This window comes from Patiria miniata, unplaced genomic scaffold, assembly GCF_015706575.1.
Source record: "Patiria miniata isolate m_02_andy unplaced genomic scaffold, ASM1570657v1 HiC_scaffold_22, whole genome shotgun sequence".
NCBI classification, from domain to species: Eukaryota; Metazoa; Echinodermata; class Asteroidea; order Valvatida; family Asterinidae; genus Patiria; species Patiria miniata.
The window spans coordinates 8,551,759-8,578,761 of NW_024037061.1; the positions used below are offsets into that span (position 1 = coordinate 8,551,759).

The following is a 27,003-nucleotide window of genomic DNA, read 5'->3' on the forward strand; positions in this document are numbered from 1 at the left end:
TTTAAAAGAACACAACCAATGTCGTGGTTCTGGTCATGAGATGCATAATCAGTTCAGATTTGTGGATCTTGCTTGCAAAAGTTTCAGTAGGCAAATCTGGATGACCTCCAGGAGAGGATAACTCGTGAAATTGACATTCTCAGACACGACAGGGAGGTGATTCGCCATGCTGTTGCAGGAATGATGCGCCGAGCCTAGCTATGTGCATTGAACGAGATGGTGGCCATGTTGAGGACTAAGACACCGTGGAATTGCCTTTTTAATTTAATTTAAATGTTTTAAATAAACACGAAGTTTAAAAGCTAATGAAATCCTGTTTTGCCTCTTTGTTAGACAATGGTTGTGTTCTTTTAAATTGTTTCTTTCTTATCCAGCCCTGACCAGTTGGTGCAAGTCAGATTTCACACGACCCCTTTAATTGTCTCCGGTGCAGTCATGCATGAAAATTAATCCAGTGAAAATGACATCAAAAGAAGCAGGAAGAGTTACTCTAAAAGTACATTTGAAAATATCTTATCTATATTGCTACAGAATAAAACTATGGCCAATTTTAAAAGTGTATAGTTTTTTTTTGACTCGCACTGTAGTTTTTCTTATAACTGAGAATATAACCAAGGAATACACATCCATTACAAATACCTTACTACAATGTTTAGAAAATAACTTTCATAAAGTAATTACTTAAAACATTCTGAAACCTATCCCATTAAATACACACAAATCATTACAGATTTTACTAAAATGCCGAAGGTAGGTTTTAGAATTTTCATGCAGAAAAAAAGCTTGACTTTTACCTCTCCATCATAAATACCTGAGACAGTTTAGGCTACCAATTCCTATTGGTTGAGAGCCCGTCACATGGGTGGTTTTAAACCACTGGTAAAACACCGCATGGCGCAGTATGCACAGCACATGGCAATTTCCATAAAAGATATTTAGCACTAGGTGCCCAAAGCACATACCTTAGACATGGTCAGAGGGGTGTTTCACAAAACGAAGTAAAACTGTTGAACAAAATCGTTGGAAATTTGTGAATTTTTGAATTGATTTGACTTTTTGACCAAAAGCTTTCGGCTCTGGCCATTATCAGCGTCCAGCCGCTTTTAACGTACTTGCTTAAAATTGGCCAAGCACATATTTTTTTTTCATTTATACTGCACCATAAATACTAAAAAAATATCAGTTTTATATGTTATATTAATTATAAGCTTAAACCTACAAAAAATCAGCCCTCCTTCCCTGACGATAGCTTAATCAATGACGGTTGCAAAAACTATTATTTTTTGGCACTTGATTTCTTCCTTATCAAGAATCCTGTGAAGAGATAAGAGAAAGAGAAAGAGAAAAGTTTATTTGCAAAACGTGATATATCCATTTGAAAAAACGAAAAAAAACACCTTTGCACTTATATGAAACCTTAAAGAATTAAAACAATATAACAGCTGTTTCTAATTTTTGTTTTGTTTTAGTGTCTCCATAAATTATGTTTTATCTACAAAAAAGCCGTTGAAATTGACTTTGGACAGCCAGGAGAGAGCAGGATTCTAAAAGGGAACAAAATGGCATATATCGCTTCAAATGCACGATATAATATGGACTTTAAAAACATCTTTAACATGACTTGAACAATGACTTTTTTTAAATGGGCTGTTTAAGATGATCTTGTCATCTTCTTCTTTTTCCGGTGAGTACATCCCATAACGCCATAATATTGCCATAATGTAAAAATATATAACACACATGATTTGGCAATGCTTCAAAATCTCGGGGGTGGGGGGGGGGGGGGGTGTAAAAAAAACCTCTGTATTTGTAACCTTTGTACATGGAAATATTCTAAATTTTAGCCTTATAATATGGAATTTTACTGAAGCTGAAAATGGGTACAGCATATTGAAACATATCGTCACCGTTTTCACGAAGAGGCGAATTTAGTATTTCACTGTCTTAACAAACATTCGAGATAATCGCGTTTAAAGTTGGTCCTTCTTTCATTAGACAATTTGAAACTGAAAAATGCATAAAATATGCAAGATTTAGGTATCAGAGGAAAGAGGAGCTTCTAATCTTCCTAAATGTAGCAAACTTTAAGAAAAATAGGTGATAAGTTTTGCAGAATTAATCAATTAAGAGAAGTGGCTGTTCGTGAAAACGAAAAACAGACCAATTTGCAAATTTGCCCCTTCGTGAAAACGCTAAAGTGACTACGCGCAGGTTTCGCCCTTCTGCGGTCTGAGTCAATGCATTTTTTGTACAGTACGCGCAGATTCTGCCCCACTGCGCATGCGCCTTGAAATTCGCCCCTTCGTGAAAACGTTTTATTGCACGCGCATGGAATTCGCCCTTTCGTGATTTATGCGCTATTGTATTAAAATGTATTTACTTACTGAAAATTTATTAATCCCATAGAGTGCGGAAATTCGCCCCTTCGTGAAAACGCAAAACGGCACTTTTGGCAAATTCGCCCATTCGTTAATTAGGTTAATTAAGATTTTAATTGATTTTTTGAACATATAGCCTCACCAGGTGGTAGATATTGATATCTTATTCGTTTTCACCAAAAAACCAAATTTCGAAAAACTGACGATTTTCATGAAATTCGCCCCCTTCGTGAAAACGGTGACGATATAGTCCCTCAAGTCAATAGGGCCTCAACTCTCCTGAAGCCGAACCTGAGATGAGGCTAAGGTTTCATAAACCTCCTTGAATCAAAGGAAATAGAGGACTGTGTCCGAGTTACTTGGCTACGGCTTAAAATTACACACAAGTCTATGGGAAGTGGCTGCAGCGGCTACCATAGACTGTGTGCAATTTCAAGCCGTAGTCAAGTAATTCGGACACGGTCTAACCGATAACCCCATGCCTTGAGTTCCCAGGGGGAGTAAGCACACTTAATGGATCAATAGCAATGGAATGAGACTAACCTTTAACCCCATGCCTTGAGTTCCCAGGGGGAGTAAGCACACTTAATGGATCAACAGCAATGGAATGGGACTAGCCTTTAACCCCATGCCTTGTGTTTCCAGGGGGAGTAAGCACACTTAATGGATCAAAAGGAATACAACGAGACTAACCTTTAACCCCATGCCTTGTGTTTCCAGGGGGAGTAAACACACTGTGATGGAACCCGTGATGCAGACGAAGAAATAGATAAGAATTGCGTCGACAGGGGAACGCTTGATGAGACTCTGAAACGAGAAACAATTGCACAGATTGGTAGATGCTGTCGTTTGAAATTAATCAATAAAAAATTTGTAAATAAAGTTCGGATGTCTGAAACTAAGTTTATTTAGGTCGACTGAGTTGCTCCAAATACATTTTGGTTTTGAGCAACTCTGGAATGCCAGTTTTAAACAGGAGCAAAAATATTTACAAGAACATTTTCTTAAATCCAGAAAAATAAAATTGAAAAAAAGGAAACAAAAAGAAGGGCAGGGCCAGGTAGGTGGGTGGGGGAACAAACTGAAACATTTTTTTAAAAATGTTAGTTTTTCCTACGTGTTAAAATTTGAAAAAGTGTTCTTGTTTTGAAAATCACCTAAGGGAGTCTGCCAGTGTACAGAGTTTTAAGTCCGGTTTAAAAATTCATTTCCTAAGCAGGCCTTCTTTAATTCATAGATAATGGTTTTTAATGGCTAATTTTTACTCACTGGGCTTATATTGTATTGATCTACCGGTACAGGTTCACTTTTTAAATAATTTTTTTTATTACCCAATCATTTTAATGTGTACAGTGTCTAAGAGCATGGATTTTCGGGTGCTATATAAATGTTAATGTTTTAAAATATTATTATTATTAAATTGTTAACTAAAGTTACTTTGTTTTCATGATCCCAAAGTCATGATTATATATTACCGACCTCTGCCACGAAAGGTGTGAGGGCGCCAGCCATCTTCGCAAAGAACTGCCCCGTCGCAAGCGCAATGGCCCTTGTAGACGTCGGATAGGCTTCCATAGTGTACAGGAACAATCCACCATACGTTCCCATGGTTAGTGCACGGGATAGAAAGATGAAAACTAGTGGTGGAATCCTAAAAAAAGAGTAAAATAACCATCAGATCGCGCTGGATGACGTGTACACCTGTAAAGGTTTTGTGGTATTCAGAATGGATGATGGATAAACACGGAGCGAGCGAGGCCAGAAATATCTGTAAGCGACCTGCTCGCAGCGAGCAAGGCCAGAAATATGAATGTGCTGCCCGAGGGTGATGGCTTCAACCCGCCTGGTTTGAGGTCGAGTGAAAAGTGATCCCGCGCCTTGTTCCATTCTTGTCAAAATAATCCCAGCGTGAACTGGTTAACTTAGCATTGAGAGGTTGTTCTGGGAAAACAAGTTATAACCTTGTTTCTTTGACAGAGGAGTTGGGAAAAAACATAATTGAAAAAAAAAAAAAATTTCACCAAGTGAGAGCGTTGTAATGGCGGACTTGTACAAACAGACGTGCATCCAAGATTGACTTGAAACTGCTAAATTGTTTTAATTGATTTGCATAAATATACAGTGCCTTTAAACACTCCCGTCTTTGTTTTACTAATTAACCAATTAGCACCTGTACTACATTGTATTTCATTGTATTTCATTGTATTACATTGTATTTATTCCGTGAAGAAGCCATAAAGCCATAGAGTGCTTGGGTGGTTTGGGGCATTACAGGGATTAGTGGGTTAAAGCCAGAGTCCATCATTTGCAGCTATCCAAAAAGTAACTGGCGTAATTATTGTTGAAAAACATGCTTGGTTCAAAGATATAAGGGAACTAAACTCCCTGTGAAATTATTCTATCTGGCAAGCTGTCATGTTGAAGAAATCAACAAAAGAAGGCCTTTCCAAGGGTGCTTCTTAAGAAGCACCGTAGGAAATTCAACTTAGTAGTTCGTTTTGTTATTTGGCGAAGCGCCTGCAAGCATTGGCACAATGCACACAAGTGCGCAATTGCTATAATTTGTCGGATCAGTGCGCGACGTCGCGTAGCTGCAATCGGCTCAGTGAGAACATGTCTCGGACGCTGAATTCAGGCCCAATTCAAAACATGATTCAGCAACTTTTGATTTGAAATCGAGATCCTAGAAAGTCGTTTTTCTCGAAATATACAGCTAAAGCTACGCTGAAACTTCTTCAGGTTAGTTGTTCAGCACCCTTCTCTAGATATTGAGCGCGAACGAACAAAATGCACAAATTACAAATGATGGAGTAAACCTTTAAATACAGAAATTCACAACTTACTGGCCTAGTGTTACAATTATGCACAGCATGAATGAAGCAGCTAGTAGGAGTGATATGCTCATGCCTCCCTTACGGCCGAAGGTGTAAACGAGAACCACAATACATGGTGCAGCTGCAAAAAAGAGGAAGTTAGACGAGACTTATAAATCAATTATGTTCCAATTTCTAGTTACTACCTGAGTCCAAAAAAAGTCTCCGGTTTCCGGTTTCCGCGCGTCGCCGTAGCCATATGCGTCGGCAAAATAAAAAAGTTTTTTTTTTCAATGTCAGATGATGTCTCAAAACCGCCAAACTCACTGGTTTGACTGGAATCCTGCTGCTGCACAATTTTAACGTGTTTTTAGATGGGGTTACGATCGAGTATGAGCTTTATGTGGCCTCTCTGGACTCCAAAATATTTTTCACTAAATTTAGTCGGGCACAATTTGCAGTCATCAGCCGACATTTGAAGGAAAAAAAAGCAGAAAAAATATAAGCCGCGTCACCGCACCACTTTTGGGACAAGCCCCATACCAGAAACCGGAGACTTTTTTGGGGGGCCTAAACTTCTATACAGCAAAAATGTCACTCCAAAATGTGCCACATTTGTTTTTCCATATGCTATGCATGATACATTTCTGTTGATTTTTTGACATGATTTAAAATGGGGAATCGCCAACATATAGGGCGGGATAGCTCAGTTGGTAGAGCACTGGAACTGCAATTTGAAGGTCACAGGTTCAAGTCAATTTCTTTATTCAACTTTTAAAAATGATTTAAAGACATTAATCAATCTAAGGTGTGTTATTGTTGAAAACTAGAGTTCTAAATGAAACCAAAACAAACAAAAAACAAAAATAAGGCAGAAAAAGATGAAAATTCAAACAACTTGAAGCAAAGAAATTTAAAAAACCAATAGGGAAAATTAATCAGAAATAAATCGAAAAATGAAAAAATATATTCTTAGATTTGAAATTTTTTCCATACCCATGAAATCCCCAAAGGAGGCAACGACTGAATCAACATATTCAGAGTTTGAGACGATGACTTCACACTCGACTGGTTCCTTGTCTTCTTCTGCACAAGTTGGAGCAGTCATCCGAGGATGTGGGTGATCCGGCTATTTTTAAAAAAACGTTAATACTTACTAAAAAATTTCTTCCATATCATCATTTTCTGGCAAGTTGAATTTGAATTTATTTTTTAATGTTAATTTCAAAAGTGCAAGGCTTTTTAAATCAAACCCAGAAAATCACAAAATCGCATGTCATTACCAAAATATGTTTGCGTTTGAGAAGGATCATGTCAGGGTCGAAATCTTTTTCTAAAAGGACCTGTAACATTTTTGATTTGTATATTTTATGTCAATCTTGTCAGTATGCAGTTTGCAGCAGTTTCATTCAATTTCTCTGTTTCAAATAATCTTATTTTTTTCCTTAAAAAACAGGAACTTTTCACATCAAAGTTCATTAACATTTTATTTTGTACCAAATCAAATCTTGTTTTGAAAACAAAACCTTTGATAATAAAATTTCATTACCAATATATCTTCAGTAGCAACTCGTAAAACATTCTCAGGTTTAGCTTTAACGACACCCTCTGCTACTGGGTCAGGTGGTATAAAGAGCGTCGAGTTTGGATCGATATCCAGATTCAAGGATTCGTTGCCGGCCGTGGGTGGGAGCGGGGAGGTGATACGAATCAGTCGGCCGCTGGATAACGCGATGCCCAGGTAGCAGAAATACACACAGAACCTACAACATTGTACAAGTAACAAAAACAAATTATGAGACGTATTAAGTACGTTAGTTAATAGTCTCAATGGTAAGTTAAACAACGCTTGTAATAAGTAAATATATGTGTGCATGGGAGGTGTTAAACACTCTGTTTAAAGGGAATGTACATCATTGGCTTTTGCCGTAATTTTCAGAAATGAACAATTTGAGGGGTTAGTATATAATAGATCAAATATTGTTACACTGACATATTTGAAGTTTTGTGTTCGAAAATGCTGGAAAAACCAAGAAAAACAAAACTGTTCAAGTAGTCTGGTTCCCTGACTCCACTAAATATAAAATGGATCAATTTACAGAAGCCAGAAAATTGTAAGGTAAGGGTACCAGTCTAGCTGGCCTGCACCCGTTCATGAACATGTAACCAATAGCGAACAAAATTTGGACTGAATTAATGGTGAATTTGGAGCAGTAGTTGAAAAATAGTTAGGTTTTTCCAACGGTGGTCGGCCGACCAGCGTTGGAAATTTTTACAAAAATATCATTTTCTTGAAACTGACTTCACACCAGGTGCCATAATTTAACAGGATGCTTTAGACTGTCATTTACCAACATCCTAGTAAGGTATTTTGTAAAAAGTTGGTAGTTCTGTTTTTCGATGTTTGCAGATGTTGTATATTCACTTTAATAATTACAATGGTAAGTTAAACAGCGCTTCTAATAAGTGAATAAATGTGTACTTGGGAGGTGTTAAACACTCTGTTTAAAACTAACTGGAGTCTGGATGCTGAGGGTAATTATCAGCATTCCATACGGAGTGTTTAATACCGACCAAGCGCATATATTTATCCCCATTCATACATACCTTTTCAGTCAACAAATCAAAACTTTTCGGTCCAAAAGTAAACAAAAATAAAACAGTATAAAAACAATTATAAATTTTCAATGATTTAAATCAACAAACCACCCTCTAGCAATACAATGGTAAAGCCCTCTGGGTTGACCCTGCTCACCAGGCCCATGAAAAAAATTCTTTAAAACCATCATTTAAGGTCATTTTCTTGCTTGTTGTATATTTCGCCTATTAAGGCAACTTTTCAATGAAAAGAAAAATGGCAAAGAAAAGATGATTTTTTTTTGTAAAACAGCTCTCAAGCTCAAATTGTCAAATGGAGAAGTAAAACATTTTATCACTAGTTAACCAACACCAGCATTGCATCAACAGTGCACACTGCTGTTCATATTTAGGCCTACCAATAGACTTTGCCTCCCTCCCCCCCCTCTCCAATTACTACCCCTGATTGTCATGCCAAGATTGACTCATGGAGCTGTCTCGATTTCCTTACCATATGATCCACAGCATCAGAGTCTGTCGACTCAGTTCGGGGCTCAAAAGCTGAAAAACGGAGCTTCTCTCCTCCTGAAAAATTTTACCAAAATTGTATTAAACTATAAAAAAAGAAGTTACATGTCTTAAGGTAAAAACTGGTAAGTCTTGATAAATGAATAGATTTAAAATATAAACGAATAGATTTAAAATAAGGAACAATTGATAAATTAACAGCGATGTTACTTACCAACAAAGAGGGTATTAAAGATGGAATAAATTTTGTATTCAGCTAATTTTTTTTGCCATTTTTCTGTCAAAATTTCAGGGAAAAAAATCCAAAAATGAAGTCCTACTAGTTCAATTCCTCCCAGTTTCAGTCCTGAGATGTACTTAGACACTTAAAGGTATAGTCCATCATTTCTAATTTGTGCATTTTGTTCGTTTGAAGCAACGAACATGCTCAAAATCTAAGGAAGGGTGCTGAACAACTAACCTGATGAAGTTTCAGCTCAGCTTCAGCTGTATACATGTGTATTTTGAGAAAAAGAGCATTCTAGGATCTCAATTTCAAATCAAAAGTTGCTGAATCATGTTTTGAATTGGGCCTGAATTCAGCGTCTGAGACACGTTCTCACTGAGCCGACTGCATTTACACGATGTGGCGCATCATAGCAACAGCGTGCCTGTGCCTCGTGTCAGCGCTTGTCGTTTCAACGCTTTGCCAAAAAACAACGAAATAAACGGAAATTTCCAACGGTGGGTCGCCTTCTTTTGTTGATTTCTTCAAAATGACAGCATGCCAGAAAGAATAACTTCACAGGGAGTTTAGTCCCCTATCTTTCAACCAATTATGTTTTTCAACAATAATTACGGGTACGTCAGTTACTTTTTGGATAGCTGCAAATGATGGACTGTAGCTCTAACTGCTCCATTTCCAATTTCTCCTCCACAGCCAGTTTCCACCCCAATTGTGACCCCATTTGTCACCCTATGCATCGCTCTATCTGCCAAATGCCTAATCCTAGATTCCTAATGTTTAAATTCTCTCTGAACCCTTTATCACCCCATGTATCATCCTGTGTATCACTCTTTCTACAACTCAAGGGCGGATCCAGGGGGGGGGGGCCAAAGGGGGCCATGGCCCCCCCAAAAAACGAAACCATTTTTTTTTTTTATGTGACATCGCAATAAAGGCAGGCAATGAGTACACCACCATCTTTTCCTAAAAAAATATTGGTTAAAGTGGTCAGAAATTGCCTCAGAACGCACCACAGAGCATCTAGAATCCAATTTTTTTGACCCACTTTTTGGGGGGACCAAAAATTTTTTTTGGCCCCCCCCCAAAATTTTGTTCTGGATCCGCCCTTGCTACAACTCACCTTATCACGGATAGTAGCCTGGATTAATTTGCCCTCGGGTAATTCTTTGTTGTTTCCAGCCGCGATTTTCTTCATGGTTTCAACGGCTGATTTTAGGCTGCCCGTCAGAGCATAATACCGCGGAGATTCCGGGAAAATCTGTTACAGTAATGACACAACACTGAAATAGCTCAATCAATTGACGTGTGACTGACTTATGATTGACTTGTGACTGACTTAAGACCATAGAGCTATATTATATTACTAGAGCACTGACTCTTGTACAAAGTGATGCCTGCTGGGGGTATCCATGTTTGTGCACAAACCTATGGAAAAGTCACGATTTTGTACGGCTTTTAATTGTACGGCTATTTGCATATCTGCGTTTGTATTCTATACAGGTGCGTTACCGAAGCCGATACTCCCAAAACCGAAACGCACGATCAGCAAATGAGCGTGTCATTTTGCTCTACGCAAACAGTGCAGCGCGTGTGCGTATCCGCTGCAGATGATTAACTGTGACTTTTTTTAAAACCGTAATGACGTGCTTAAGTTGTTTGCAAACGTTCTACTTGCACGTTGAATTTAGAGTACACCTTCAAAATTCAATCCATCTATTTCATTATGTTCTACAAACACGCACATGAATTCAAAATGTCTGTGCCCAGGACGGCTTCAAAGCGTCTCTGCGGATAAGAATGAGGAGTTAGTGCTCCAGTAATTTAATATAGCTCTATGCTTAAGACCGACTTGTGACTGATATGTTATTGTATGATTGACTTAAGATTGACTTGTGACTGACATGTGACTGAGATATGACTGACTTATGATCGAATAATTATTTATCTGTAATTAACTTATTGTGATTCGACTTGTGATTTACTTATGATTGACTCGTGACTAATTTGTGATTGATTCATGATTGACTTATGACTGACTTGTGACTGACTTGTGACTGACTTGTGACTGACTTGTGATTGACTTGTGACTGACTTGTGATTGACTTGTGACTGACTTGTGACTGACTTGTGATTGACTTATGATTGACTTGTGACTGACTTATGACTGACTTGTGACTGACTTGAAATCTGACTTGTGACAGACTTGTGAATGACTTATGATTGACTTGCCACTGGCTTGTGACTGACTTGTGATTGACTTATGACTAACTTGTCACTGACATTTGATTGACTTGTGACTGACTTGTGACTGACTTGTGATTGACTTGTGACTGACTTGTGATTGACTTGTGACTGACTTGTGGCTGACTTGTGACTGACTTGTGACTGACTTGTGCCTGACTTGTGACTGACTTGTGACTGACTAGTGACTGACTTGTGACTGACTTGTGACTGACTAGTGACTGACTTGTGACTGACTTGTGACTGACTTGTGACTGACTTGTGACTGACTTGTGATTAACTTGTGATTTGTTGTGTGATTGATCTATGATTGAGTTGTGATCTGGCTGGTTATTGACTTGTGACTGACTTGTGACTGACTTGTGATTGACTTGTGACTGACTTGTGATTGACTTCTGACTGACTTGTGATTAACTTGTGATTTGTTGTGTGATTGATCTATGATTGAGTTGTGATCTGGCTGGTGATTGACTTGTGACTGACTTGTGACTGACTTGTGACTGGTAATTGACTGGATCACAACCCTACATCTCTTACCCAGGCAGCAACCATGACTGGTAGGATAGGCATAGCAGCAAACAGACACTGAAATCGCCAGCCCATGACTGGAAGGACAAGATATCCCAACGTAGCAACGTACACGCTGCCGATACCAAAGAAAAGCTGAAAGAAATCACAGGATCAAATGGTCATTAAGGAAACTATTTTTGTCTGGTTAATAAACCTAGTATCAGGCAAGCAACTGGAAAGTAAGAAAAAATAGGAAATTTCAATCCTTTATGCAGCGTTTTTCAATTATTAATAGCATCAGTGGAGGAATTTTTTTTTAAATGTTCAGTTGTAATTAAATTTGTTTTTAATTTCTTCTGGGAAATATTTCTTCAATGTGAATGGGCATCAGAATCCTTATAACTTTATTTTAAAAGCAATGTCACTAATGAAGATAAGAGGAAAAATTGGTGATATTTTGGCCTATTTTCGAGTAGTATAATGGGGGTGTAAGTGGCGCCACCAACGTCAAAATAGTCCCCCCCCCAAAAAAAAAAAAAAAAAAAACACCAATTTTTTCTGCGGCTAAAAATTTGGGCAACATTTTTTGAAAAAATTTTATCTTCTAACAAATTTGACATAAAATTTGTGAGCCCCCCCAGCCAAATCCTGGGTGCGCCACTGACTCAGTGTGAATCAAATGCAAATGCCATTTTTTTTCATCAAGGCAACTATTTGTGATGTGACACCCAAAAATGGAATACATGAGCGATTTTGCCATTAACGCTTTGTGGTGTGATGTTCGCTTCACATTTTCCATTAGCCGTAAATCGAAGGAGGATTATGAAAGGTTATCCAATTTCAGATTTTGATTAATACAATAAAAGAAATTCACTTTTTTGTCAATCTTGAATATTAAAAAACATATAAAACACTAAATGGTTGAACAGCTAAATGATTTCAGTTAATGTATTTAATACAAAAGCACTTTACTAAAAAGCACTTTTATAAATTTTAGATGTTAAGTGATATTGCCAATGGCAAAAAAAACACATTGTCTGACAATATTTCGCTTGGCAATGTGCCAATTGTTTCAAGGCTGCATTACATGCATAATGTTGGTTCACTGACCTGACTCCATCACGACAACTCTACATGCATAACCAGCAACATTACGTGCCTCAGGGCATTTCGTTTAACGATCCCAAAACAAAAAGCCTCCATGTTAACTCACGCCCCAACAGACAGACGATCAGTTTACGAGGAAAAAACTGACTCAAAATATAACAATATTATCAAGGAATATCTTGTACGACAGAATTTGCATCAGGGTATAGAAACTTAGGGTCCAAAGTGCGACTTTTTTCTTGCCCATATTGCCATGGTACTTTGTAATTCACCATTCAAATCTGAATCTCATTAATAATGACTTCAAACGGTTTTATATTTGTTTGGGTAGGTACCGGTTGTGTGCTATTCATAATTCACTCTAACTGGATGACTGCAATAAGGAGTGCATCAGAATTATAAAATCTTAGATGTCAGAATGGAACAGAGGCAAGAAAAAAAGCAGACCCCAAATTTATAAAATGACTCACCAGAGCAAACAAATTGTTTTTTGTTGTTGCTAGTTTTAAAATTTTGCACGTCATTATACTGTTGTATTTTTCATAATCACTGTTTTTTTCCTTCTTCCGTGCTGTCTGAGTCTACCTTACAACCAAATTCACGAGCTTGCACAGTTGGGACTCAAACCCACGACCTCCTGCTTATGACTGCAGGGAAGTCATACAATACACAAGTCGATGCGACAGTTCTGCAGTCACTGAGCCGTTATAACCATATTTTGAAATAAAACCTACGTTTCAGTTTTTTTTTTAGACCTACATGTCCCTTTGTTTAAAATAAAGAAAAAGACATAAAATTCAGCTGTGGAAAAGTTACCTTGGGCTGCTGTCTACCACGAGCTTTACATTTTATGTTTATGATGTCTATTCTACAATTGCTGGTACTGACTGTAACAATAATGATGATTAGAGCGTGCAATTCTCGCCAGCCCACGTTCACGTTTTAATGCCTAGTTTGGTACCGTTAACCCTCCTATGCAAACATGCATTCTGAACCATGCTGTTACTTGGGTCAATATTGGTCAAGTGACCCATTGGTGTGTTAAAAGTATACCAGGGGAAGTGGAAGGAAAGTTTGACTGTTTGTGACCTTTTAAACTGCAGGGGTTCAAATCAACACTGATGTCTAGTCACAGACTCCCGTGTTTGAATTTACCCAACTGTTAATATCTGCGTGATCTATTGAATGGAAGTTGAGGTCAACGTTTTTATTTATATAATAGTCATCAATTTGCAATAATTATTTTCAATATGTTGTAAATTGCAATGCTTTCTTTTCTTTCAAAATTCCCATTTCTTCTTGTTCATTGGATGAGCCCAGTCAGGATACACTGCAAAAAATAGGACATTGCACACGTTGTAGATTCTATACACGGTGACCAGATGTGCTGTGGTAAAGTCACGGGTATTTGAGATCAAATTGCACACTGTATTTGGAAGCAGCTCCTTCCAATATTAGTCAGATCCTTGTTTGACTATTGGCAAGTATTAAGTTACACCTTTTCAACAAAAACAAGTTTTCAGAAGGACAAATTCATTATATTTATAACAAGCTTTTCACCAAAATGTAGACAATAACCTGTCATTTTTGTATGAATATGATTCTTCATTTGATAAAAGTTGCCCTCCGGATGCTGTGCTATTTTTTGTTTTCACCCATTTTTTTTTTAAATTGGTACTTTTCCAGTATTAAATACAAATTATATTCACTTTTGAATGAGACACCAAACAAGAAAAATTCACCCATGTTTAATTATGGAGTACAGGTATTAACTATACAAATATCAAGTTATTTGCTGTTGATAATTATTCAGGTGAATCTTTTGGTCTTAGAGGCATCAATTCAAAACAAAACCAATTTTCTAGTAGAAGATGCCCCAAAATAGAAGAAATAAAGTAGATTTTTGAAAAAAATAAAACATATTGAAACGTTCCAAAGAAAAAAAAATCTTGTAACGGACAGTTTGTTTGCTTTTGTTGTTGCTTTTGTTCACCAGTCGCCACCGGAGGGCTCCGGCGGTGCGTTGTTGGCGCGTTTGGCCACAGGTGTGCTGACCTGGTTTTGGATGGGTCTGGCTAGCGCGTGCTCCGGAAATAGGTTCTACAAATAGGTTGTTTTAATGGGGTTCTTTTGTTCACCTACAGGTAGGGCTTGGCTGGATTCCAGGGTTGGGTAAAGTTGTAACATTGTAATACATTTTGTGAAGCTGTGCTTGTCTATGATGGAAATCGATCAGTTGCAGTTCTGGTAGCAGTGGGGCAAGTTGACCACAGAGTCCGTTTGGGAAAATAAATTAGATCTTCCTACAGAGTTAGAAATCCCATCTTTTCTTGCGTTTTGCTCAACTTGGCGGACAAGAGCCCAAAAGGTTCCCGCTACAGTTTGTTTAAGAGTACGGGAAAGCAACTCTAATCTGTCGAATTCATTTTTTTCAAAATCAAGAAAAAAAAATGTATTCATGCAAATTCCATTATTCTAGTGATGGATTTTCACCCAGTTCTTACCACTTGTCCAAGAACGAAGAGAGCTCTGAAACTGGATGGTGTGATCTCACCAAGGTACAGCATAAAGGAAGACTGGACTCCGACAACAAAAATGCCGGCTATCAACCGGAGAATTAAAACCCAGACGTAGTTGGGGGCGATGGACACGATTGCCGAGTAGAAGAACATTAGACAGGTGATAAGAATCAACCCCTGGAAATGTGGACAATTGAAAGAAAAATAGTATTTTTAATATGAAAAAATAGTGTTGCATCCTTTGAATTTTCCCCGATTTTCTTCATGAATTTTTGCGGAACCTCTTTGTTGACGAGCTTCATAATCATTCAGTTAAATATTGGCACCATACTTATATAACCGAGAAATGAAAACCAACAAACAATTTTAGTATGACATTTACGGTAGTCCACAACTTTGAAGAAAAGATGGTGTTTGGAAATTAGGTACAAAAATTGAGCAGCGGTTTCGTTAACTTTGCGAATCTGAACAAATCTAAGAAATTCTCAGAAATGTGGGAATTTCTGTAGAGTTCAAATACTGTGATAAACCCATAGAGCTATATTAAATTACTAGAGTGCTAACTCCTCTTTCTGCGTGCGAGACGCTTTGAAGCCACTCTGGGCGCAGACATTTTGAATTCATGTGCGTGTTTCTAGAACAATGAAATTAGATGGATTGAATTTTGAAAGTAAAATCTACATGCAACGCGCAAGTAGAACATGCGCAAACAACTTAAGTGCGTCATTGACGATTACTTCAATTCAATTCAATTCAAGAAAACATTTATTCCATACTCCTTTAGAGAATACATCCATCAATAAAAAAGAAATCTGGTAAATAACAAGATAACAAAATCAATAAATATGTCTAAAAAAAAAGAAAATTAATACCAGTAAGATACGCTATGAAGAAATGTTAAACTTATTTCGATTTATGTACAAAAGAAACTAAGGAGTATGGGGCTGTTTAAGTAAGCCGAGGCTTGTAGGAAACAGCCCTAACAGACAACACTAACAACAGAAAAACAACATGATAACAACACACGGACAAGAAAAAAAAACCTGACGGCAAAAAGCATCTGCAGCGAATACACGCACACGTTGTGCTGTTAGTCTAGAGCAAAATGACACGCTCATTTGCTGCGTTTCGGTTTTGGGCGTATTGGCTTCGATAACGCACCGGTATGGAACACAAACGCAGATACGCAAATATAGCCATACAAAAGCCATTTGTGCACAAACATGGATGCACCCAGCAGGCATTACTTTGTACATGAAGTTAGCGCTCTAATAATTTAATATAGCTCTATGGATAAACCATTATCTCCCATCACACATCCAACTACGTGTACATGTTTGTCAAGGCGCTAGGGGAGAAAATCATGGTGTGTTATGTTGGGAAACTTTAAAATTACATGCTCAAAATAATGCAGTAATTATATCAGGCCGGGAGCTGGGAACTCTCGTACAGAACAGAGGAAAAAAAGAGAGAAAAACAAACAATTCAAGAATTCAAGCAAAAACGTTTGACTGGTGAAAACAAATTGCTGGGGGGGGGGGGGCTTAATGGGTTAGGGCGATTATGAATTGTAAAAAATTTAAAATTACAACCCCTACCCACGAAGCTCATAAATGTCAAGATAATCAAATAATAACTGAAATCATACCAGAGCTCATTTATTCTGCATTGACACCATAATCTTTGGGCAATTTAATCCAAGTAATTAATTGTTAAATTTCCAATGCAAAGTGTTGCATATTCTAGCCGCGTGAGTCATATGCAAGGGTACGCATGGCGGAAATTTTCGCACACATGTCGGACATTAATTAAGGCTGTGATTGGTCAAAAATATGCCAGGGCGGAGCTTGGTGAATGGGTCTTTTGATAACTGGCTTACCGGTCTCCTTCCATAGGTATCCATGAGCTTACTGATAGGATATGTGCCCAGTAACTCACCGACAAACAACATCTGGTATGGAAAAACAGACAATTGAAAAAATAAGTTGCTTGAATCAATTGAAAATCAGAGTGTGACAAATTAAATCTCCTTTCTATACAAGATAAAGACGAAATCACAATGTAAAAAAACATTGATTTGAATGATATGTGGAATAAGGATTATGAATAATTATGCATATTTATGGCCAAGTCACAGGAGTAAATTTTCACGGGCAACCAAAATATATCTTTCAAAGAATTTATTTCTCAGAACATTTATAGGGACCTGAAATGTTTTTGTGATTTCCAGGAAAAGGGTGCCACTGGCTGCCCAATTTTGCTTTTGTTTCGAAATATTTTTTTCCTTTTTTCCTTTCAATTTTAAGGCTTTGTCACGGTATAAACTTTATTAGCAATAATAAACTTCTACATCATGAATTAGTTGGGGAATAAATACTTTGTGAAAAAAGAATACTCACTGTGGAGATTAGTGCAACTTTGTCATCGCTAAGTTTGAGAGTACATCTCAAGATTTCATTAATTGTGGTAGACAGGAGAATCTGAGCAAAGACTGCCAGCTGTGGAATCAAAAGAAGAGAAAAAACGAGTGACCGAAAATTCTTGCAAGCATTAAAGCTACAGTCCATCATTTGCAGCTATCCAAAAAAGTAACTGACGTAATTATTGTTGAAAAGCATACTTGGTTTAAAGATAATAATGGGACTAAACTCCCTGTGAAATTATTCTTTCTGGCAAGCTGTCACTTTTAAGAAAACAATGAAAGAAAGCCTTTCCAATGATGCGTCTTGCATCGTTGGAAATTTCCGTTATAAGTTTGTTTTTAATTAGGCGAAGCACAGCACGGTTGACACGATGCACACGCGCACCCGGTTGCTATAATTTGTGGGTTCAATACGCAACATCGCGTAGCTGCAATCGGCTCATGTGAGAACGTGTCTCGGACACTGAATTCAGGCCCAATTCAAAACATGACTCAGCAACTTTCGATTTGAAATCAAGATCCTAGAATTTTGTTGTCTCGGAATAAACAGCATTCACTGAGCTCAAACTCAGTCAGGGTTAGTTTTTAAGCACCCTTCTTCGAATTTTCAGCAATTTTGTTGCTTCAAACATACTAATGCACAAATTACAAATGATGGACTGTATCTTTAAACATTAATTCAAAATGTTATTTTTAATACGAAAACACTTTTTTACGCATAGTTGTCCTGAACGAGGCTAAAAGTGTTTCCATTAAATTGAGTTTTCTTTAGTACACCATTGCTGTAATTAGCCAAACATGCTCAATTTCTTCTTAAATTCCCGATCATTTTCTAAAGTGTTCCATAACTGAACACCTCTCTTTAATGAGAAATTTGAATACAATATCCTTCAATTCTCCAAATGAGTGCCTGCAAATACTCCGTGGGTATCAACATATGGCTTCATTTCAGAAGCACCATTAATCATGGTCATCACGATATGCATGACTTATCATTGATATTTTAATGAATTAACCGACTAAATTATTATTTTTGTTTTAATTTTCAAGAGCAGAAGAGAGGAAACAAGAACATGTGAAGGACTCATCTTCAAAATTTTAACTTGTTTATTTCATTTTGTTAATTTTTAATTTGTATATTTCAGAAAATTATGAAAGTATTTTAAATTTTTTTTTTTTTTTTTGATTGAAATTTTTGAGGGAATTTTCTGGAAAAAATTCTATAGTGTCATATTCTGCAAAATAGTTTACATTTTTTCCCAATCCTTTTTGAAGGGAAGGGACTTGGCAGACAGGTCCAAAAACCTTGTTCCCCCTAGGAAAAAAATGAACAAAGCAGTGTTTTAGTGGAGAAAGGATGGATCATAAGTCATCATAAGCCCATCACAAGTCCATCCAAAGTCCATCACAAGTCTATCTCAAATCATCCAGTCCTAAGTTGCGTTTTCTAAAACTCAACTGTAACAAATTCACATTGCTTTGTTTTGCATATCATCCCCTGTTACTTATGCCTGGGGCCGATTTCACGAAACTCGTCTTATCTTGCGACTCATCTTAAGTCAAGACGAGTCCCTGCTCTGAGGTTGATCTTCGCCAAAATGCGTCGTAAGACTGATGTCACTGAACCCATCTTATGCAAGATGCATAAAAACTACAAATTCGATAGCTGTTTCATGTTTGTTTTTACCGCTTGACGAAACAGTCGTTAAGAAGAAGCACGCAAAGCCAATTTCCCCCGTGTGCGCGTGCATAGAACACAAACTTTTGCCCGAAAAATTACTATACTCAATCAATTGACCTATCGCGGTAGAATCGCGGTAGAATCCCGTCAACACAGCTTGTGAAATATTGTCCAATAACAGGATACATACAAATAGACGCGGAACGCGCAAAATCTGAGACAATCAAAACTTAGTGTACAAGAACCCCATAGGGTTGTCTAAGGGGTGTGGCTAACTCGCAAAGGGCGATAGGTCAATTTCACAAGCAAGTAGTTCTACACAATAAACGATTGAGTCATTCTTGCTCCCCATTTTATCAATCTATTTTATAAAGACAACTAAGTGTTAGCAGACATTAAATTTTGTAAATAAGATATTTTTTATTAAAACTACCCACATATATCTGAAATCTTTTCAAATCGGTTTCTACAGCAGTTTTCTTCCTTGAAACTAAAACTCTAGGCCGACACTCGTCTTTAACAGAAATGATTTCCAGACAATATACAAATTAACGCACGCATTAATAAGATAAGACGACCCTCATACCGATCTTATGTTAAGACAAGTTTAGCCGCGTTGCTAAGGAAGTTAGGACGTGTTGAATGCATCTTAAGTTTGGTGAAATCGATCCTAGGACGAGTCGCGAGTTAAGACGGGTTACCGATCCTAAGACGCATCTTAGGGTTTTGTGAAATCTGCCCCTGGACTCATAAATTGACTTGTGATTTTCTTGTCATTGGACTTGTGACAAATTTGATCCATCACTACTCCCTCGACTTCAAAACTGAAACAAAGTAAGTGCATCACAGATCTATAGTTTTGAAGTGTACCTACCATGGCTAGAAAAGACATGATAAGGATGGTGATCTGTAGCCAACCAACACCGATAGCATCAATGGCGTCATTGACTGAATAGTCCCCAGACTCCTCTGCTGCGTCTGATGTGGTCTTGGGCCAGGACGAGTTGGAGCCATACTCCAGCATCTTGAGTGCCGCCTCTGCTTCATCCAGTAGGCCGGCGGAGCCTTGGACTGTGGTCGAATCTGTAGAATCGAGACGGAAAAACTTATCCTAGAAAATTAAAAATTGTACTGAACCAACAGCTGAGAGTAATTCTGATAACATATAAAGATATAGTCCACCATTTGTAATTTGTGCATTTTGTTCGTTTGAAGCAACACTATATGTTCAAAATCTAATGTATATTTTGAGAAAAACAACATTCTAGGATCTCAATTTCAAATCAAAAGTTGCTGAATCATGTTTTGAATTGTTTTGAATTGCAGCTATACGCGATGTCGCGCACTGATCCGACGAATTCAAGCAACCGGGCGCGTGTGCGCCTTGCCAATGTTTGCGCGCGCTTTGCCAAATAACAAAACGAACTACTAATTTAAATTTCCTACGGTGCGTCTTAAGACACACCGTTGGAAAGGCCTTCTTTTGTTGATTACTTCAAAATGACAGCTTGCCAGAAAGAATAATTTCACATGGAGTTTAGTCCACTTATATACTATCTTTCAACCAAGTATGTTTTTCAACAATAATTACGCCAGTTACTTTTCGGATGGCTGCAAATGATGGACTATAGCTTTAACATTGCTAATTGTGGAGCCATATGTTGACCTATAATCCAATCTCCACTATACAATTAGCCTAGAGAATTTTTTTTCACCTCGAGTTCTGACTATAGATCGTTTGCACTGCCGCCATGTTTGAGGTGTGTGCTTTTGTTTAACAGGGGTACGCGCATGATTAGACCCCATGCGCATTCATTGTTAATGAATTAACATAACAAAACACACCTCTAAGATGCCTGCCAAGTGCAATCAATCTATATTTTTCTGCTGGAAGAAATAAAATGCGAAGAGCATTAAGAAATACAGCTCTATTTTATGGAAATTTAAACAAGTGAAAACAATTGGCTACATCGCTCCCAAAGTTACACATGCTTGTTAAATCATATGCAATTTTTCATTAAAAAAAAAAAGTCAGCATTTTTCTTTTTACATACCAGTGTGTTATGAAATTGTATTTTACTTTTTTTTAATGGAAAATGACAGCTCCGGCTGCAAAACTCACTAATTATTTTAAAAATCTCATTTACCTTTTAAAGGTAGTTTTTCTCCTGTTTTCCCTCTTAACCTTGGTGCTGACGCCTCGCTGGCCATGTTCATCAAATGCATATGTATCCTCAGTTCAAGCCGTGAATAAGACTGCCTGGTGCATTAAGGTTGTAGAATTCAGCGGGTAATTGCATGAAGTGTGACTGGTGTTGGAGACTAGAACAGAACTCTTTATTTCAACTGAATAAGAGAAAAAAAAGTGAAGTACATTAACACGAAAAAATAGAAAAAGAAATGCAAGTTTAATCTTAGATCAGGATTGATAAGGATTTTGTATTTGATAGAATCAGAAATGTCTAGCTTTTCGTGTTCACAATTTGACAACTAAGTACAACTGTTCTGGCACTTAAAAGTGAACCATCATCAATCTCACGAAGTTTGACAGATGCCCCCCCCCCCCCCCGCCCTTTAAAAAAAGGAGGCTTTTGAAATACACCTCACAAACAACCTGAATTAAAGGGAATGTACAACATTTGCTTTTGCTACAATTTTCAGAAATAAATGGATTTGGAGGATTAGTATGTTATAACAAATATTGTTAAACTGACTTGTTTCACGTTTTGGGCTTGTAGATGCTGGAAAAACCAAGAAAACCAATCATGTTCTTGTAGTCTTGTTCCCTGACTCCACTTAACATGAAACAAAGCAATTTAAAGACTTTGGGGAATTGTAAGTTCAGAGAATCAGTCTAGCTGGCTTGTAGCCCTTCACAGGGGTGTAATCAACTGCAAAGAAAATGCGGAATAACTAAATATAAACAATTTTACAGGATGGTTCAGACTTTCATTCCTTAACATTCAGTTAGGTATTTCGTGATAATTTGATCATTTCATTTTTTGATGTTTGCAAATGTTGTATCTTCCCTTTAATGTAATTTCGAATACTTCCACCCAATCCATCCAACATGCTGAATACACAAAAAGGAAATGAAAAATAAGAATTTCTGGGGATTAGAATTAAATAATTGATAATTGACCTTATCCGTAGCAGCCATCTTAGAGGGCATCTTTTGTTATTTTAATTCAGTAACAATAAAAGAACAAAAGGTTCACTCATGCATATCCCAGCAAAACAAAGGCAATGCCCTCTAAGATGGCTGCTACGTAAGGTCTTTTGTCTGCTGGTAATTGTTAAACAATCGAAAAAATAACTTACCTGCGTGTTCTATTTGTGTAATTACCACTGCAATGGAGTGACAGTAGCATTGATCATAATTACATATGAACATATGCAGCATAAACAAAACCCATAGTTTTAGTAGTCCAATCCGAAAATGGCAGCACTGCAGCAGTTAGATGTTGTCCAAAAAACATATGTGGGAACCACTTGTTGCACTACAGACTCACACAGTTGATTAAACCTTTGAAATACCAAGTGATCATGCCACGCAAACCAATGTAATACAATATCACAACATATGGTACTTCATTTGCATAATACAATTTGTGACGACAACTCACACGTATTGGCACGCAATGATATTTTCATTCCAAGTACTAGTAACAGACAACCGTTTGTTTTTCAGCCGGAATAAATTAAGGATTGCGGTGAACCGTCGAGTGTATACCAACTAAAAACTGAGACACTGCACTGTGCTATGGGTTGCAATCAGTATGATAAACATTTATCATTATTAACAGATCTCTAAACAGTATTTTCCAACCAGCACATTTCTGCAATGGTAACCACGATATGATCATGTGAACATCACAAGCATGGGTACCAGGGATGTCAGTCACGTCAACTAACAATGAAATCAATATGATATTCCTGACATTGAAATTCATACCAGCAAATAATTTCTTTCGCACTTATAAAGTGCTTCGAGGCTGTTTAATCTCAAAGGTCACTGGGAAAAGAAGTGGTGTATATTTATTTTTGGCAAATTTAAAATTTAAATAAGTGTGTGCTTTTTAATTTGGCAAAGTCCAGGAATAAAGTGAGTCCAATTACAAAGACTTTGTTCAAGTATTTCTCTCATTAGGAACATATTGGGATATACGGAATATTGAAATAATTTATCATCAACCAAATATTCGAATAGCTTTTTGCTAGTTTGAATATTCAAAAAGGAAAAAAAAAACTATGCATGTGCACACATACTGGAATTTGTATCCTTGTGGAGTCATTTCTTTGTTCTCATGTACTAAACTTTTGAGTTTAAAAATCTAGTTTCAAAATGCTCCTATTTTAACCAGAATTGATTTCCTGGGCTGAAATTCGGACTCAATATCCCTTACATAAATTATTTCAATTTGCGACGGATCAACACACCTTGGAAATTCCTACTTTCTGAGAAAATCCTTATCTATTTCGTGATAACCTTGTGGAGACGTATTCACCTATAGAAATTGCCACGTGGAGACGTATACAATCTTTTGTTCCCTATTATACACATGTCTCCACAGGGTACCGTGTATCAGATCACACATACATGACTGTGATGTTATTTTACTCGTAAGGTTGCGTTTGTTATTGTCAGATGCCACTATTTTGTCCACCATCACTTATTTTGTCGACGCCTATTTATTGGTCCCATTACTTTAGCTGGGTAAGTCCCTTGACAGTTTTACAGTACTTTTTGTCTGCAAATTTTGACCAATGAGGAAGGCAGCTGCAGCTGGCGTGTGTAATTGGCTAGTTTTGAATATTTGAATATTCGGTCAAGTGCAGTCTCGAATAGTCAAATACAGGCATGCAACTCGGAATTTAAAAAAAACCGAGGAAATTCAAAATCACTTTTTTCAAATTTTAATGGCATTCGTGAGAAGTAAAAAACGAGGAAATCAGCGGATCTGAGGAAAAGTTGCATGCCTGAATACTAAAGTATTTGAACATAGACAGCCCTACAGTGTAGAATAGCATCTGATCAAATTGAGAAATTGAAATTAACATAGGTAAAAGTTTAGAAATTTGAAAACAACTTTGAAACAGACTGGAAAGTAAATTAATATTGTTGAAAGAAGGAAATTGTGTTAAGAACACAAACTTTTTGCTTTAATACATTTAATCATTTTGAATTGATGCCACAAATATATTTCTAAACTTTTTACTGATTAATTATTTGAAAAAATTTGGGCAACCTGAACGACTATTACAAATTTGTCACATAAATTCTAAGTATTTGGCTGGGCACATTAAGAGAAACGTAAAGTAGTTTATTTATCAACAAAACTGCACGTAATAGAAATATTTATACACAATCATTCTGTGTAAAAGAAATTGATAACTATTCAGACACATTTTATCTTGAAAATTAATAAATAAATAAATAAATAACATAAACCAGAATCTGCAACATATCAAAAATATATAATGCTCATAGGTCAATATGTATGTGCACAAATCAAAGCAATAATATAACTTATGTAAGATTTTTAAGTTACCATGTTGATGTTAGAAATAAGTGATGGTCTGAGTCGACATACTGTGACATTCATAAATACCTCAGACATACCCATTCCTATTGGTCGGGAGCCCGTCACATGGCCGGTCTTAAACGGATGATAAAGACATGGCTAGCTGGTCTTAAACACTTTTCCAGTGTCACATGAAATTTTGACTCCTATGAAATCTGGTCCCTCTTACCCATATATTGGTGGAACGCTCACATTCCTTACTTGGACATGCACAATACTACCAATGAGTACGTATTTCATAGTCCTAAATTCGTCACTACACCAGCACAGCTGCGTTCTGCGCCACTCGCACGCGCTAATCATATAAGGAGTTGTTTACGACTACTTGCGAGAGGCACATACCATAACATAGCTTGAGAGGAGTTAAAAAAAAAACATGAAGTAAAACTGTTGAAAAAAAATCGTTGGAAATTTATAATTTTTGACTTGTTTTGACTTTTTGACCGAAAAAGTATTTATGAATGGGAATAAACATGTGCTTGGCCGTTATTAAACGTCCGTTTATGACCAGCTCAGGGGCATGGTCACTGATAATGAACCGGCCAAGCACATATTGATTCCCTTAGTAAATGTCTTTTCTTCAGTCATGTGTCGTTCTGAGAAGGACCTTTTCAAAATATGGAATTTATTACACCCCAACTATACCATTGCCCAACTACAGTTGGTATGATCTCAACCATTGTTGGGATCTTCCCAACTATGGTTGACACTACCAGACTATACATGTAGTTGGGACTGCCCAAACTTTAGTTGGGCCATTGGTACAGTTTGGGCGTAACCAATTTATACACAGTATCATCACAAACTCCAAATTATTAAGTATTAAAATAATTTGTGCTAAACTTATCTGAGGATGAAAAGTGCTCACAAAACTAATCAGATTCTCCAAAGGTTAAATTTAAATTGGTTTGGATTTGATTTTTAAACAATGTTAAATATTTAAAAGTTGGAACTCCATTGGGACGCTGACAATTGCTTACAAAATCTGAAGACTGATCTAAAACAAATCTCAAGTCAATCACAAGTGGATCACAAGTGGATCGCAAGTGAATCACAAGTGAGTCACAAGTGAATCACAAGTCAATTAGAAACGAATCACAAGAGAATCACAAGTGAATCATAAGTGAATCACAAGTGAGTCACAAGTGAATCGCAAGTCAATCGCAAGTCAATCACAAGAGAATCACAAGTGAATCACAAGTGAATCACAACTGTAGTCAATCGCAAGTCAATCGCAAGTCAATCCCAAGCCAATCGCAAGGCAATCACAAGTCAATCACAAGCCAATCACAAGTCAAATGACAATTCAATTCATAAGTAAACAAAAGATGACCAAAATCAAAGGAATACCTTTGTCATAGATTATTTTAACACATTATCGCTTTACCCGAGACTGGATGACTCAACTTTTGATTGACTTGATAAAATGTCTTATGACTGATACTTAAATGACAAGTAAAAAACACTGACAATCCTAGCTGTTACTCATCACATTTGCCATTGCTAGTGGGGAGTTCTGACTAAGGGTACATCTCATACAACTGGGCCAACATGGGGACATGAAAGTTAGCAAATTACAATAAAAATCAATACATTAATTACATATTCATCCATTTATTTTTGGCTAGGATGTCCTAAATGTTAAATCCTAAATTGAAAGATCAACTGCGAGGACAATTACAAATTTTATCTCATTCAATTTGCAACTATTTACAAATTAAAATATCTTCTCGATATTGAACATTCATATCATAAATTTGTTTTATCCTATTTGATGAGTAATTGCACAACAAAAGGTATTGTTCAACCAAATATTTTCGATTGAGTTACCATTAAGTACATGTGAATAAGACATCAAGTATTTACTTTTAAAGTACATTTATATTGCACTGATCACAAACAAAACAAAACAAATAATACCGGTAGAACTTGAATAAAAACCTTTCGTACAATGAGCTCTATGTATTTACTTACTGGGGGTTCCGAGGGAGCAAACAAAAGCAAGTTATTGACAATTTGAGTACATATCAGTTGTCATTTGTGCATTTTGTTCGTTTGAAGCAACAATAGTGCTCAAAATCGAAAGAAGCGTGCTCAACAACTAAGCTGATGAAGTTTGAGCTTGGCGAATGCTGTATATTCCGAGTTTATGCTGTATATTCTAGAATCTCGGTTTCAATTCAAAAGTTGCCGAGTCTTGTTTTGAATTGCGCACGGAAAGTCAGCGCCCGCGAAATCAGCGTCCGGGACAAGTTCTCATTCAGCCGATTGCAGCTACGCGATGTCACGCACTGAACCGACGAATAATAGCAACCTTGCACGCGTGTGCCTCGTGTCAATGCTTGCGCGCACCCATTCACGGCCAAATTCAAAACAAACTACAAACGGAAATATCTTAAACATGTGTTTTTAGACA

General features: G+C 37.1%; 1 protein-coding gene across 1 annotated transcript; it reads right to left on the reverse strand.

Annotated features, from left to right (window-relative positions):
- Positions 1 to 590: 590 nt before the first annotated feature.
- Positions 591 to 22,921, reverse strand: LOC119730757 (putative transporter svop-1). The gene is made up of 15 exons (XM_038203783.1): positions 22,324 to 22,921; positions 21,150 to 21,348; positions 19,877 to 20,085; positions 17,299 to 17,397; positions 16,779 to 16,850; positions 14,885 to 15,076; positions 11,301 to 11,426; positions 9,643 to 9,780; positions 8,280 to 8,353; positions 6,741 to 6,954; positions 6,188 to 6,320; positions 5,222 to 5,333; positions 3,858 to 4,029; positions 3,072 to 3,185; positions 591 to 1,314 (listed from the first exon to the last, which is right to left on the reverse strand). Exons 2-15 carry the CDS (start codon positions 21,226 to 21,228, stop codon positions 1,306 to 1,308), a joined length of 1,743 nt encoding a protein of 580 aa, XP_038059711.1. The 5' UTR covers positions 21,229 to 21,348; positions 22,324 to 22,921; the 3' UTR covers positions 591 to 1,305.
- Between the last annotated feature and the right edge of the window lie 4,082 nt (positions 22,922 to 27,003).

Coding starts and splice junctions, on each gene's coding strand:
- LOC119730757 (XM_038203783.1), bottom strand. CDS start 21,228: ATGCATTTGATGAACATGGCCAGCGAGGCGTCAGCACCAAGGTTAAGA. Junction 6,955..8,279: donor CTGATGCTGTGGATCATATG/GTAAGGAAATCG, acceptor ACAATGTTGTAG/GTTCTGTGTGTATTTCTGCT. Junction 4,030..5,221: donor ATAATTGTAACACTAGGCCA/GTAAGTTGTGAA, acceptor CTCTTTTTTTAG/GATTCCACCACTAGTTTTCA.